General features: G+C 37.0%; 1 protein-coding gene across 2 annotated transcripts; it reads right to left on the bottom strand.

Moving 5' to 3' along the window:
- Nucleotides 1–4331: 4331 nt before the first annotated feature.
- Nucleotides 4332–14141, bottom strand: LOC132170371 (F-box/FBD/LRR-repeat protein At1g13570). Of its 2 annotated transcripts, none has more exons than XM_059581327.2 (9): nt 13823–14141; nt 13402–13488; nt 12250–13239; nt 12012–12155; nt 9706–11350; nt 7180–7392; nt 6792–6935; nt 5540–5671; nt 4332–5408 (listed from the first exon to the last, which is right to left on the bottom strand). In XM_059581327.2, exons 1-5 carry the CDS (start codon nt 13910–13912, stop codon nt 10997–10999), a joined length of 1665 nt encoding a protein of 554 aa, XP_059437310.2. In that variant the 5' UTR covers nt 13913–14141; the 3' UTR covers nt 4332–5408; nt 5540–5671; nt 6792–6935; nt 7180–7392; nt 9706–10996. The 2 variants fall into 2 exon arrangements, with proteins under 2 accessions (XP_059437310.2, XP_059437311.2); XM_059581328.2 differs by having other exon boundaries at nt 7185–7392.
- Between the last annotated feature and the right edge of the window lie 160 nt (nt 14142–14301).

The raw sequence follows: 14301 nt of genomic DNA, 5'->3' as shown, positions 1-14301 counted from the left end.
GTTTAGTTTTTTTTTTAGGGCAGTAAAAATATTTTGCAGGGGCTGAACACTGGAGCGTTGCTGCGTTGAGACTAGTTTAGTTTTTTTTTATGGGCAGTAAAAATATTTTGCAGGGGCTGAAATTTTTTAGCAGGGGCGCATTCCAAAAACTACTTCATTTTTTTTTTTTTTTTTTTTTTTACCGGGGGCGCCCGCCCCTGGGTCGCCCCCCTGTCTCTCCGCCACTGTCTTATGATCATTCTTTCTGCAAATTTATTCTTCTTGACATTTTTTGTTGACTTGCTTATGATAGGTACCCTTCTTCAGTTTTTGTTGGAGATACCTACACCTATTTTGTTGGGATGACTATGGCTGTAGTCGGGATTTTAGGCCATTTTTGGTGTGTTAACTTACATTCTCTTATAGGTGCTTCTGAAAGTTGGAATCTTCTCTCTTTTTCTTGTTTTTCTCCACCAGCATGATGTTGCTCTCTTATCTTAAATTATGCAGTAGTAGGAAAAACAGAAAAACTAAGAAACAGTGTGGGTTGCAGTTTTTAATTTCTACTAATAACTTATATCTTCAGTAGCATCAAGTATGTCTTTTCCTCTCAGTTTCCCAGGACCCTTCCTACTTAGTGGGGCTTTGAAGTTAAAATCTTTATTCATGCTAGAGAAAATTGTGGTTAAGGAATTGGACCGTAGGTACTCTGCCTTAGCTGCAATTGGTGAGAAAGATCATACTGAAATTCCTGCATGGACTGTCTAGTTAAGATTTTTAATAATTATGTCTGAGAGGAGTCCTAAAAATAATTGGGGACTTGTTTATGCATGGAAAAAACATGGTTCATGTGTTGGGAAAATCGGTTTGACGTTTCCCAATAGTTCTGGATCAGTTTTGAGCCCGTTTCCAACATACATGCAATCTGGAATTTTGAATTTCAAACTTTGTGTTGCTAAGTTTTGAGTTAAACCTACATTCTTCTCCCATTAACATTTCTGCTGGATCACTGCCAGTTTTGTAGAGTTAATCAACATGATCAAATTCAAGTATAGTAAGCTTGAAGATTACTTGTATCACTATGCTAATACTTTGCCTAATAATGGTTTTCCTTTTTTCATTTTGAAATCTTTGTTGCAGTGAAACACTCCTGATTTTCTTTGCTCCTCAAGTTCTACTTTGTCTTCTATTTCCATCCCTAGATGGAAATAGAAGACAAAGTAGCATTAAAAGAAGTGTGGGAAAAACTATACTGATCAAGAGGGCATGATACTCGGGCAGATCGTCGAGGACCAGACTCAAGAACTGTCTCAGATGGCGGGTCAATCTGAGGAGAAGTTGTCAGAACTGTTTCAGATGAAGGGTCAGTCTCGGGAAGGGGCAAAGTCGGAAGACGTCTAGTATACTCAATTCCAAGTTTGAATCGTTCAAGCTAATGAGGCAATTCATCAAAACAAGGTAGAATACTAATCTCAGGCAATGACTCAACATGTGTAGAAAAGAAACATTGATTCTCGAAGAAAACAATATTATGAGATATACGAAATTTGTTAGAACAAGGATCATAGCAAACATAACCTTTGTGAGAAATACTATAACCCATAAAGGCACATTTAACAGACTGAGCAAAAAGTTTGTGACGTTTATGAGGAGGTAAATGAACAAAACAAACACATCCAAAAGTATGCAAATTAAGATAGCTAGGATGCTGACGATGCAATAGATAATAAGGAGAATCAAAATTCAAGACCTGAGAGGGCAGTCTATTAATTAAGTAAACTACAATAGATAATGCCTCAACCCAGAATTTTGGATGAATAGAGGACTCAAGCAATAAGGTGTGAACAATGTCCAAGAGATGTCGGTTCTTTCGTTCCGCCACCCTATTTTGCTGAGGAGTATAAGGACAAAAGCGCTGAGAGACGATTCCTTTGTGGTGTAAGAAATCATGAAACTTGTAGGACATGTATTCTCCACCAGAATCAGACCGCAAAATCTTAATAGTTGTAGAAAATTGGTTCTCAACATATGCTACAAAGGTCTGAAAAACAGACAGGACCTCAAATTTGGCCCAAAGAAAATAGACCCAAGTATACCGACTGAAATCATCTATAAATGTCACAAAATATTTATATCGAGCATAAGAAATTACAGGAGAAATGCCCCCATACATCACTATGCACAATATCAAAGCATTTTGCAGCACGACTACCATGAAAAGAAAACGAAAGAGTTTTACTCCTACCAAGTTTGCATACAGAACAGTCAAATGACAAATTTTTAGAAACACGTTCTTTATTGCCTAACAAACCAGAATTTAACATATGAGACAAAATAACAGAGTTCAGATGACCCAAACGTTTGTGCCATATTTCGTTTGGAGTGTTAACTGTCATACAAGCCAAAGATAAACAACTAGGAATTGAAAAGTGCAGTGGAAATAGTCTGCCAACTTTAGGCCCCTTCGCAAGTATCTTCCTCGACACCTGATCCTGTACAAGACAACCATCACGAGAGAAATGGACATCACAGATTTTTCTTCAACTAACTGGCCAACTAAAATAAGATTATTAGAAAGTCCAGGAGATACATAAACATCTTTGAATAAAGAATTGATATCGCCTATTTCGTTAATAGCTAAATGACTCCCATTAGCTACTTGAATATGGGATGAACCATGATGTAGACGAACATTGCAAAGAGTATCAGACGATCTGGTCATATGATTAGATGCAGCAGAATCAATAAGCCAAGACTTAGACGAAATAGTACCATTACCTTGGAGCCCTAAGGCGAAAAAGGCTGACATAATCATCTGCTGGACCATTTCAGGAGTAAGCACAGCTGATCCGGCCGTAGAAGAAGAAGCTGGGGACATCACTGGAGCAGAAGAGGTGGTCACTGCAGCCTAATAGGCGGTAACTGGACGATTCTAAGGCCGAATGGGATATTCTTTGATAAAGTGGCCTTTTTTCTTACAGTAGTTGCAAGATTTCTTTACACAGTTGGCGGGAATATGACCATACTCCTTGCAACTGAAACACTGGACCTTATCCTTACGATTCCCTTTCCCATAGGCTGCATAGGCAACCGGATTCGGGTTGGAATCTTGCTAAAACGTAGCCTGTGTGAGAAGACGCTGCTCATCGCGAAGTAATTCTCCAAAACAAACATCCAAAGATGGAGAAGGATCCCGGTTCATTAAATTTGAGTGAGTAACCTCAAATTCAGAGCATAATTTCATCAGGAATTGATCTCTCTTGCTCTGCTCATGAACAGCCTAAACAGCAGAGAGAGATGCAGCAGGTACCTTCGCATAAACCATATCAGAAAATTCTCCCCACAAATTTTGAAAACTAGAAAAATACTCTAGAATTGAGAGATTGCCTTGAGTGTAACTAGCAATCTCATATTCTAGCTGAAAACAGTGTGCGGTATTGTCCTGATGATAAACCTTCAGCAAATACTCCCACATAGTCTTCGCAGTCTTATGGGCCTCAGATTGAGCACAATAAGAGGATCAACAAACCCTAAGATCCAGGACATCACACGTGCATCCTTGACCTTCCACTTAGCCAACTCCTTAGTTTCCATAGGAGCTGGATCACTACTATCAATATGGCCCATACTCTTTTCCCGTAACAAATAATTGAAACTGGAATTCCCAAGCAAAATAATTTTTTCCAGTAAAACGGACCCTAAAAGTCTCGCTAGAAGACATGATGAAATAAAAAAATTAGAAATTAAAACACCTGATGAAGGAGTAACAGGCCCACTAGATCTGTTGGACAGCAAGCCCAAGTCCACACAAGTCAAACACCAATCAGCAACCCCAAACAACAAGTCCAAACTAGCAAGCCCAGCAAGTCCAAGCCCAACAAAACCCAAGCCCAAAAACACAATTACCAGTCAGCAACCCAAACTAAACATCAACCTAAACCAACAGTACCACAAACAGAAATCGCGACAACACCAAATAGCCGACAGAAATCGCAGCACCCAAACCAGTCAGCAAACTCAAATAGAAATCGCGATAGCCCAAATCGCCGAGAACACCACGCCTACTGCACCACGCCAACCGCACCACGCAGACAGCCCAAATCTCCGATAGCCCAAATCGCCGGGAACACAACGCCGACACCACAGACTTCACCAAAGGAGTAGTTTCCAGTAAGAAATTCTCTACCCTCAATAGAAACTGTCGAATAGCAGTTTAGAACCCACCAAAAAAATCGACAACTTCCCCTGAAGTTACCGACTGCCAAAGAGACCAACCGCACAGTCCCGACCCAACTCAAAAAACTCAAATCACAACCCTAATTTAGATGATTTTGGTTCTAATACCATGTCAATTGTACTGAATACTTCTCAATGTGAGGGTTGCTCATATTATATAGAAATTGTCTAGCTAATTACAGGTTGTATCATAGCGATTACAACAATCTAGGAGAACAAATAAGGCAACTAAAATCTACCTATTAATTACAAGATACTATAGCTATAATACAAAAATATGCCATAACTAGAGAGACTAATTATATATATCGTATCTGACTGACAGGTGGTTCCTCTCCATCCACTGACTTTAAACCCTGCAATTCAACCATGAACTGTGAAACCATAACCATGGCATTACCACTCCTCAACTTGGCAAGCTGGAGCACATATTCCAGGTGAGCATAATGGGGTGTTCCTACCACTGTAATTGAAGAACCAGCAGCGAGCCCACAAGGAAGAAACATTAACCTGTCTCCATTCACCAATTCTTCGCCACTCATCGATATCCATGAAGGACATGACTCAGGTTGCACCTCAAGCATAGAGCTTTCTCCGGTATCCTTTCCATCGCCCTTATCCACTTCATCCCATGCCTTTAAGCCTAATGTCCAAGCCTCATCCGCCATTCTCTCAAGCACTGACAAATCAATAATTCTATTCCTCCGCTTCATAATCTCGCCCGTTATTCGACCATATCGGTGCTGCAGTGGCTTTATAGGTCTAGACCCATTTTTTCCCTCTTCCAATGGTTCCTTACTAGGCATCAATGGTGCATCTTGGTTTTGGTTATCTTCTAATTTCCGGTGAAATGCATCCTTATAAACAGAACCAAAGAATGGTTTGCTTAAATCCGAATCTTCGGAGTCCCTTTCCATTGTCCCTTCTGATCCAACATCAGTATCATGCCCACTTAGCATTGCTGCAATCTCTATAAATTGTGGAAACTTGAAGGATATAAAAACCAAGTATAAAACCGCTATACCCAACAACAAATGCGACAATTTGAACCTCCTTACACCGGGAGGCTCACTTTTCGGCCTCTTCATCTTTGCTAAACCAAAAGATATGCCACAATATTCTTCACAATAACAAAAATTCTCTCAAACCCGTGTTCCTCATTGACTAAAAGAACCGAAAACAAGCTCCAAACCCTGCAAAACACTCGAAGTAAAATATCAATAAATTCTTCAAAACACAAACCCTTTAACTAAATGTACCTACAGATCAATGAAATAAAAAAAACTGGGTCATTTAGAAACATAAAGTGAGCGAAAACTCAAACCTCCACGGATCCGATACAACCCAGTTCATGAAATCACCCAATATCAGAATTCAGCAACACAATCCGAGAAAACCCATCAAGATTTGGCACAGAAAATCTTAACTTCATCCACATTACGGCAGCATTCTTCAACTGAACAACAGGAACAATCACAAGAGTGAGACAAACCAAATAAATTGCAGAAGATAAAGTTGGTGAAAGCTGATTCTGGTTCAAGAAATAGGCGAGGATTGGAAGGTGGGAGGGTACAGCAAAGCATTTCTGGGTTCAATACAGAACATTAAACTGTATCATTATAACAACTATAGCTGTAGGAGCATGCCCCCACAAAATCTCTAGATCAGCAAGGACTAAGAATGTCCAGTGGAAATGCAAATTTATAAAAAGAGAAGGGAAAGTCATGAATTAATTCAAGAAGTAAAATAGAATCCATGAAGCACAACACCACGAATAAACTGCAAGTTTGCATTGACGAACTTTGGCGGTAAGGTTTTCGGTTAAGTCGGTTAAGTCATTTTCAGTTCGTAACCGACATCGGTATAAATTTTTATTTTGACTACCGACAGCCAGAAGTCGGTAGAGTCGGTAGGGGGTCGGTGGCGGTTCGATGGTGGTTCGGTGACGGTCGGTAGGTGGTAATTGGATATTTTGCCCACCCCTAATTAAATTGACAAGGCTCTGTGACAGATTTTAGGTTGTACAGTTTGACATGAATGGCGATATATTTGCAATTGATAAAGAATTTTACTTTTAGAAGCCTATTAATAATTAAACAGTTATATCACAAGAGTCAAATTTAACATGTATATATATATCAAATGTCAAAGCATATTGAAATTAACGGCTTCAGATATAGGGGTTTTGGGGTTAGATGTCTTGCTAATTTGATGACCAGCTATTCTCAAATAACAAGAACAAAAAGAGAAAAATAAAAAGTTATACATTTGAACTGAAAAATGAATGCTACCTTTTTCCAATTAAAAAAAAAATGAAGCTATCTACAATGCTCCTATGTGTCTATAAAGGAAACATTACAAGTTTTACAGAAGAATGAGACATTATAAATAGAAAATGGTTTATCTCATCAGAACATCTAATTGTTTATGAAGCAGATATCATCTAAATATTTGATAAGATTTTCACTCTGTAGTGATTTGAGTAAAATCATCATTAAATTTCGATTAATGCAATAAAAACTACTTGGGAAATGTTATATGCCAATAAAGGAAGTTTCAGTAGAGGGCAAACTAACAAGAGTTCAAGCATATTTCCCATATTGATAGCTCGCTCCTGCTGCCAATTGCGAAAGGTTTTTGGTCCAACTCATGCAATGCTGTCTTCCGATTTCCATCCTGGGCAGTTGCTAATGTTCGATCCTTTTCCATAATTTTCAACGCTAAACATGTCCACAAAAACAACACATTTGATCATTGTCAAAGGTTGGTGTAAAAAATCCTTACGGTCACTAATATTGCAATAGAAGTGATATCTCTACCCAACTTCTCTAACTGCCTAAAACTACTCATTGTTGAAGTTATGCCACAATGTAGAATGGTCAATATTGTCAAATTTTACATTTCACATCCAATTGAAAATAAATTGTCTCAAACTAAATAAAATCAGTGAGATGCAGGACATACCATACATATCAGTGGAAATAGTAGTCTATTGTTCATTTTCACCATCTCCTCAGCAATTGTCACGATTCCTGATGCAGCAGCAAAGCAAAGTGCTGTGTTTCCATCTTTTTTTTTTGCAATGCTGAAGTAAAGCCTCAGCAGCCTGCCAATCACCTTTTAAGGCAGCTTGATAGAGGGGAACACACAAGGCAAGGTATCGAAATCTTCTATCCCCTGAAATTTTTTGTAGCAGCATTTGTAATAACTACAATATTTTTGTGACAAATCATGCCATTTAGGTGCTAAGAAGTTGGGAGAATTCAATATCTTATAGGGAATTTGCAACTGTAAATATCTTCAACAAATGTATTACAAATTAAATATCCTATTTCTTGCTAACCTTCTATACAAATGTATTACAAAGTTCCTTGCAAATTGATTGGTGTCTTGTCTAGATCCCATTATAATTCCCAGCCAATCTGCTTTTGTTCCAACAAGGAGTATTGCTGAAAATGTGCTTTTAGCACAAGAGGTAGTTAAGGACTATCACAAGAATGAGGGTAAAGCTTGTTGCTCTTTAAAAGTGAATCTCATGAAGGCTTATGACTCTTCAACAGGGATTTTTTTTTTTTTTTTTTTTTTTTTGCATTGTCTCAGTTGTTTTGGATTCCCAAATATTTTTGTTGGTTGGATTCGAGAGTGCATCACTTCCCTAAAATTTTCTAGGGCCTTGAATGCTACCTTAGTAGGCTATTTTGATGGTAAGAAGGGGTTTAGACAAGGGGATCCCTTGTGCCCTTATTTGTTTGTTGTGGCCATAGAGATTTTGGCTCCGCTTTTGGAAGAAAATGCTAGGAGCAGAAGTGGTTTCAGCTTCCATTATAGATGTGCTAAGGTTAATCTTACTCATCTATGTTTAGATGATGACCTTTTGAATTTTCTGAAGGTTTTGTCAAATCAGTTGCTGCTATAAGGAAGGTGCAAAATCTTGTCTGGTCTAAAGCTAATCCTGAGAAAAGCACAATTTTTTTTTTGCCAGCATCTCTTTTGGAGACAAAGATCAGATTACTAATTGTCCGCAAATTAGGGAGGGTAATCTCCCTGGCCGTTATCTTGGAGTGTTTTTAATTTCAACTAGATCAAAAGCTGCCAATTGTTCTTCCCTGTTGGAGAAAATTACTGTAAGGACTAGTTCTTGGTTATCCAAGAATCTTTCCTTTGCGGGTAGACTCAGCTGATCTCTTCGGCGCTTTACAGTATCCAGGTTTACTGGACTTGTACTTTTATCTTCAACATATCTTGTTGGGGTTGATACTTGTATAGTTTCGGAGTTCTTTAGTTTTCGGCTAAAGAGAGAATTCTAGTAGTTGTTTTGATGATATAAAACTTTACTCATTCATTAAAAAAACATATCTTCTACAAATGAATTTTTCTTCTTGCTCGTGTTTATGTGCTCTTGTGTTCTTTCTTGTCCTATAGAAGGTGCTTAACACAACCTTTGAGTCAAGTTAGATTGGAACGGACACCACACAAGAAACGTATAAAGAACTACGATTCCCTAAGACGTTTGGAAACTTATTTGGATGCAGACAATAAAGAAACAGATAGCATTTACTCTCATTAATTTGACACTGAATTTGAGTTTCATTTGCAAAATGCTCAGTTGGACTTTGACACGAACCGCAGCGAATGCTTGTTAATAAAGCTAAAGGAACAATTTAGGCTCATAACATCTGTAGTATAAGTATGAATTATATACACATAAATTCTTGGTCTTCATGGTAACACTATCGTTAATTTATATATACATAATAACATATCTGGCATGAATTTTCCATCATTCCTGACCGAAATGCTTCAGTTAAGTCTGAAAGTCAAATTCGTTGTAGAAAAAAAAAGATAAGAAATAATGGTGAATTGAAAATTTGATGCTTAACAGATGGTTTATGCCGAAAAAGGTCAAAAGAACTTGCCAAAAAAGGGTCACACTGTGTGCTTGTGTCATTTATCAATTGGAAACAGGAAAAAACCAAAAAAAAAAAAAAAAAAATCCATCAAGAAGAGAGGCAAATTAAGTCTAGGTCTAACAAGTTTTGCAAAAGCTGAGTCTATAATCCCTTTATTGGGCATCTCGGTGTGTTCTTGCACTGTTTCAGGACCATATGTCACAACTGATTATTAAATCAACAATCAAATCTTTCTTTTTGGTAGAAAAACTCTGTAATTAACCTGTAATTCCATTACAAAGTGAATCTAGCATACATCAGTGACCATCTTATGGAACTATTAAGTTTGGATAAAAAATGTTGGGTTCCAGCAAATTGGATAAGGAGGAACTCTGTGCATACATGGTAAGTAACTGAACTACATTAGTATGCTGCTTCATTAATCTACAAAAAAATCTACAGTCAAATTCATGGCCGCTTTTTTCTCCTATGGATGACGAAAAAGCCATTAATGAATGATTTCAGTTCAAGTAAAGCTAGAAAGATGTACATAGAAGAGTAGCAGAAGTGTAAGTAAACAAACATATTGACAAGCAAGAACCTTTTCGGAGCTGGATGAGCGGAACTCTTCCCAATATCTCTTGAAGTATAATTCCAATTCATGTTTGTCTCTGCTTTCACAAGAAAAATGGTCATCATCTGCTTTCATCCCTACACATGCAGAGCCTATATCAAAAGAAGCCTAATACCTTCTAACAACATATCGACACCTCCATGCACAGTGAAATATGCTAAACATCATTAAATGGTTAACCCATTGTTAATCTTGCTTAAGATCCATATATTGTCAAACATGTTAATGTGAAAAATGCTTTGACTGCAATGGGGTTTTAATGGTGATTTTCATTGTAGTTTCTGCAGAAGTGGAATAGAGGACCGAGAGCATCAATTTTTTCTTTGTGGATTCAGTAAAATAGTGTGGAAGTCATGTTATGCTGAAGTGTAATTTGACAAATCCTCCCATCAGCTGAGATGATTTTATCTCCGTGGGGATCTAGCAATGGCATATGCATCAACCAGATTTTTAGAATTAAACATCCTAAAAGGTAGTCTAATCTCATCTTTAAGAGTCTAAGACCCCCAAGAAAACAACTTAATTTGTGAGTTTCAGACAATCCATAAACTCTATTGGCTAAAATTTCGAACTGAGTTTTGTATTCCTCCACTTAACCTACATGCTTCAGTTTAACCAATGATTCCATGGGATCATCATAGGATCCTTTCCCAAATCTACCTTGCAGGGCCATAACAAAATCTTCCCAACTACCAAAACATCTAATAGCATCTATTTCTTGAAAACAGATTAGGGCCATACCTTCCATATGAAATGAAGCACCTATAAGCCTCAGTTGTACTGGAGTATTGTAGTAAAAGCTATTCCTTTTTTTAAGAATGGTCATTTAGCAAACCAAATTTACCATTAGAAATATAATTTTTTTGGGCCAGACAAATATGCAATAAGTTCTTGCAACTGTATTATAAATATTAAAATAAAATAAAGATAGATTTCATGTTGAACAAAGTCTCAACGTCAAAGACGAAAAGAGTCGCACCTTAAACAGAGAAATCTCATCTCTTATAAAAGTATCTCACACAAAGATTATAATTCGCTATTCATTTAAAAATTGTTACAAAAGAACATTTAAATAGATTGACAAAAATCATAACCCTAATTTGACCGACTTTGGGCTAAGCCCATTATAGAATTACAAAATAACGAAAAAACTTTGGGTCAAGCCTATTATTGAATTACAAATAAAACCAATAATCTAAATAAAATTAAGAAACCAAATTCTTTAATTTTAATCTCGCATCAGAGAAACAGAAAAAGATCACTCAAGTACTAAATTAACCGTTGATGGCACCTCCGGACCCAAAATTTTGAGAATTTGCTCTTGTTTGATTCCATCTTTGTTTAACTTCAAAACCCAACATTCACCGTCGCCTAAATAAAGTGTTGTTTCTCGAACAATTCTCATCTTCTCAAGAAGAAGAGCATTTTTTAGCAAAAGTACGGCAAGGTCAAATTCAATTGGATAACCACGAAATCCACTTAGCTTCACTTCCTTGAGACGCTGATGTTGACAATATTCTTTAAGAGGTATCTTTCTGTGCTCTGTGTAATCTGCCCCATCGACTATCTTTTGGTGCTCTATTTTCCCTTCATCGGTGCAGGGAAAGAAGAGCTAAAAACAAGAAACAAGCAAAACATAAATAAGCTTTCACTACAAATCATGGTTAATATAATACAAAACAATAGGTAATATTAACTCAAAGCAAGTAGTAAACCAAGTTTTTTGTTTTTTTCAGTTAGCTTTCAGCCTAAATTTAGTGAGTCGGTAATGAAATCACTAACAATCATTTCCACTCTCCAATCGCGAATCCTTCCAAGAAAGTCAATACATAGTGCATTGGAAATTATACCCCAAAAATATCTTTGCAACAAATCCTTCTTGATGTCTTAGAAACAATAGGTGAAATCCGCATTTAAAAGCAAATCTTTCAGACAACGGTGTAAAGAAAAGTGTAATAAATCGCAAAACTAACCGCCTTGTTACCTTAAGAACAAATACTTCCACAGATCCAATTACAAAACACCAATATTTGTCCAAGTCGTAAGACTCCACCAAAATATTTTTGATGAATACTCCAAATGATATTTTGTTTGAAAACATAAAATTGAGCTATGGTTTAAAAAATGGTAAAACAACCATACAAAACTTAGTTTAAAAAAGTATCAAAAGCAATAAATAAATAAATTCCTCTTGTACAAAGTTCCAAGGAACAAAAAGGCATGTACAGCTCAACAACCAAATAAAAATGTGCTTGTGATATAAGATAACTTACATCTATCTGAAGTTCAACCAATGACGGAGCCGCCTCCAAAAAAGCAGAGGTCAGGTCCAGCAGGATTTCTCTAAATGTTACACCTAATAGCTTCAACTGCTTGAGTCTAGTAAATGTGGTTAAGTGCTTAGGTATTATATCAATCTGAAAGACAATGGAAAGAAATTATTAACTAGATAGAGACAAAATATTCAATGATGACAAAAGTTCAACTAAAAATTTTTGTTAGTGGCAATACCTTGACCATTGGAGTGTACACTAATAAAATCTCAAGTAAAGGATAGTCTTTTGCAACTGTGCCAAGGATATATGTCATTTGAGTTCTAGGATCAGATTGCAAATTTAGACGATCACGCTGCAAAGTTCCACGACCCAAAGTCGTACATATTCTAACAGGTTGTGCACTGTTCTTTAACAAGACCTGCCCAAACATCTTTGCGTCGTACTCAATTGATGCAATACTTATAGCATCATGAATTTCAACTTTTTCTAAAGGATCGCAACGAACTATCCTCAAGTGTCTCAGCCTGAGAAACCGACATCCACTAGATAATTTCAAATGAAATGGACAACGGCATTCACTCATACTAAACCATTCTAAAGATGGGCAACCATTCAAAATGTTATCCAGATTCTCTTGACTTAAACTTGTCTTTGTCAATGAGAGGGATGAAAGGGAGTTCAAGCCATTGAAATTTGCTGGAATACTCAGGCTGCAAAAATTCAAAGACAAATGTTTTATCTTTGACTGTTTCCCTGCTTGATCAAATAGCCAATATGGAAATTTATAGAGCCCACGAGACAAGTCTGACAAATTACATTCTAACAGGTTGATAGAAAGATTTTGAACTTGCATATCAATTGCAAACTGAATCCATCGATCAACGTCGCAACCATGATCACTACCCAACGGATACTCAACCCTAAAGGAATCTACCTTTTTGCCGGCATAAAGTTCCAGAATATGGTTGGCCCATCCAACAAATCTTCCCTTTTGCTTCTGTTTCCACTGAGTATGCTGGCGTTGGAAATGTTCCAAGCATAAAAAATGTCCAAGCATGTTTTTGGGATCTAGGTCAAGGTTAGAAGAGGTCGTCCAAAGGTATCTCCATCTTTTTGAAAGGATGCTAGTAGTGGCAGCTTCCCTCACTGATATTAATGATATTATAGAAGAAAGAATGTCCTCTGGCAATCTACCAGTCAGATCGGCCTCGGGGGCACTGTCAATCTATGTGCACACAAAATAACATAAACAAAATTAACTCTTGTGCATACCAAGATTCCAAAGTAACAGTAGGCATTTGTTGTTAATAAAGCTAAAAGAACAATTAAGGACGTTTATTTAATACAATGTGAATTACATAGAAATATATCTAAAACTTAAACTTACACCAAGCAACGTCTTGGACTGAAATTGTGGCCACTTAAGTCTGGAAATTTGGTTTGTTGGCAACCGGTCCAACACTATCTTGTCAATCTGATAATAAAGAGCAATGAAGCTCTCGATTAGATGAAATTTCTATAAGATGAAGCATTTAGGCTCTAAGAAACCAAAAATAAAAACCATAATGAGACCAAAAACAACAACGACAATGACAGGAACAATAGTAATAACATTCCCAGGGTCTTATCGATTAACAAGTATTGATTATTCTATAAAATTGTTCCATAAATTTGAGTAAATTTGCATAATTGATAATTATAAAGCTATGGCGACTTGGAATTCGAATTTCCCATGCTTCAAATTATCAATATCTGTCTATATAAGAAACAAAAAACAGCCACAATGGGAATACATCAGCAATAGATACCTCTGGCACGGAAAATCCAAAACAATACTTGGGGATGCAATTAACGGAGCCCTGGGGCCGTACTTCCTCCAGTTTCCGCTTCATGATCATCAACTTCCCCTTTCTGGATACAAACTTTGAGCCCACAAAAACTTTGAATCTTTCCGATTTCTTTGTTGATTAAAAAGATGGGTACTTCACCTACTAGATCTGGCCCTCACAACGTTGCAGAGAGAGTCAAGAACAAAAAGACAACCGCTTCACCTCGACGACCTGGCGAGAGAGAGAGAGAGAGAGACTGAGACGGTGGCCGCGGAGAGCGCCAGCTGAAGTTAAATATATATCGTGTTTTTGCCTGTTTTTCAAAAAAGCCGCTCTTGATAAGATATGCGCACATGATTTTTTTAATATTATTTATTTTAATTTTGTTTTTAATATTAAAAAAATTAAGTATATCTCATAGGTTCAAATTGAGTAATAATTCATGGCACGCTGGAGTG

This window comes from Corylus avellana, chromosome 1 (genome assembly GCF_965113065.1).
Source record: "Corylus avellana chromosome 1, dhCorAvel1.hap1.2, whole genome shotgun sequence".
Taxonomy (NCBI): domain Eukaryota; kingdom Viridiplantae; phylum Streptophyta; class Magnoliopsida; order Fagales; family Betulaceae; genus Corylus; species Corylus avellana.
Note: the sequence above shows the minus strand (reverse complement) of the source record. Positions and strands in the feature narration are given on the sequence as shown.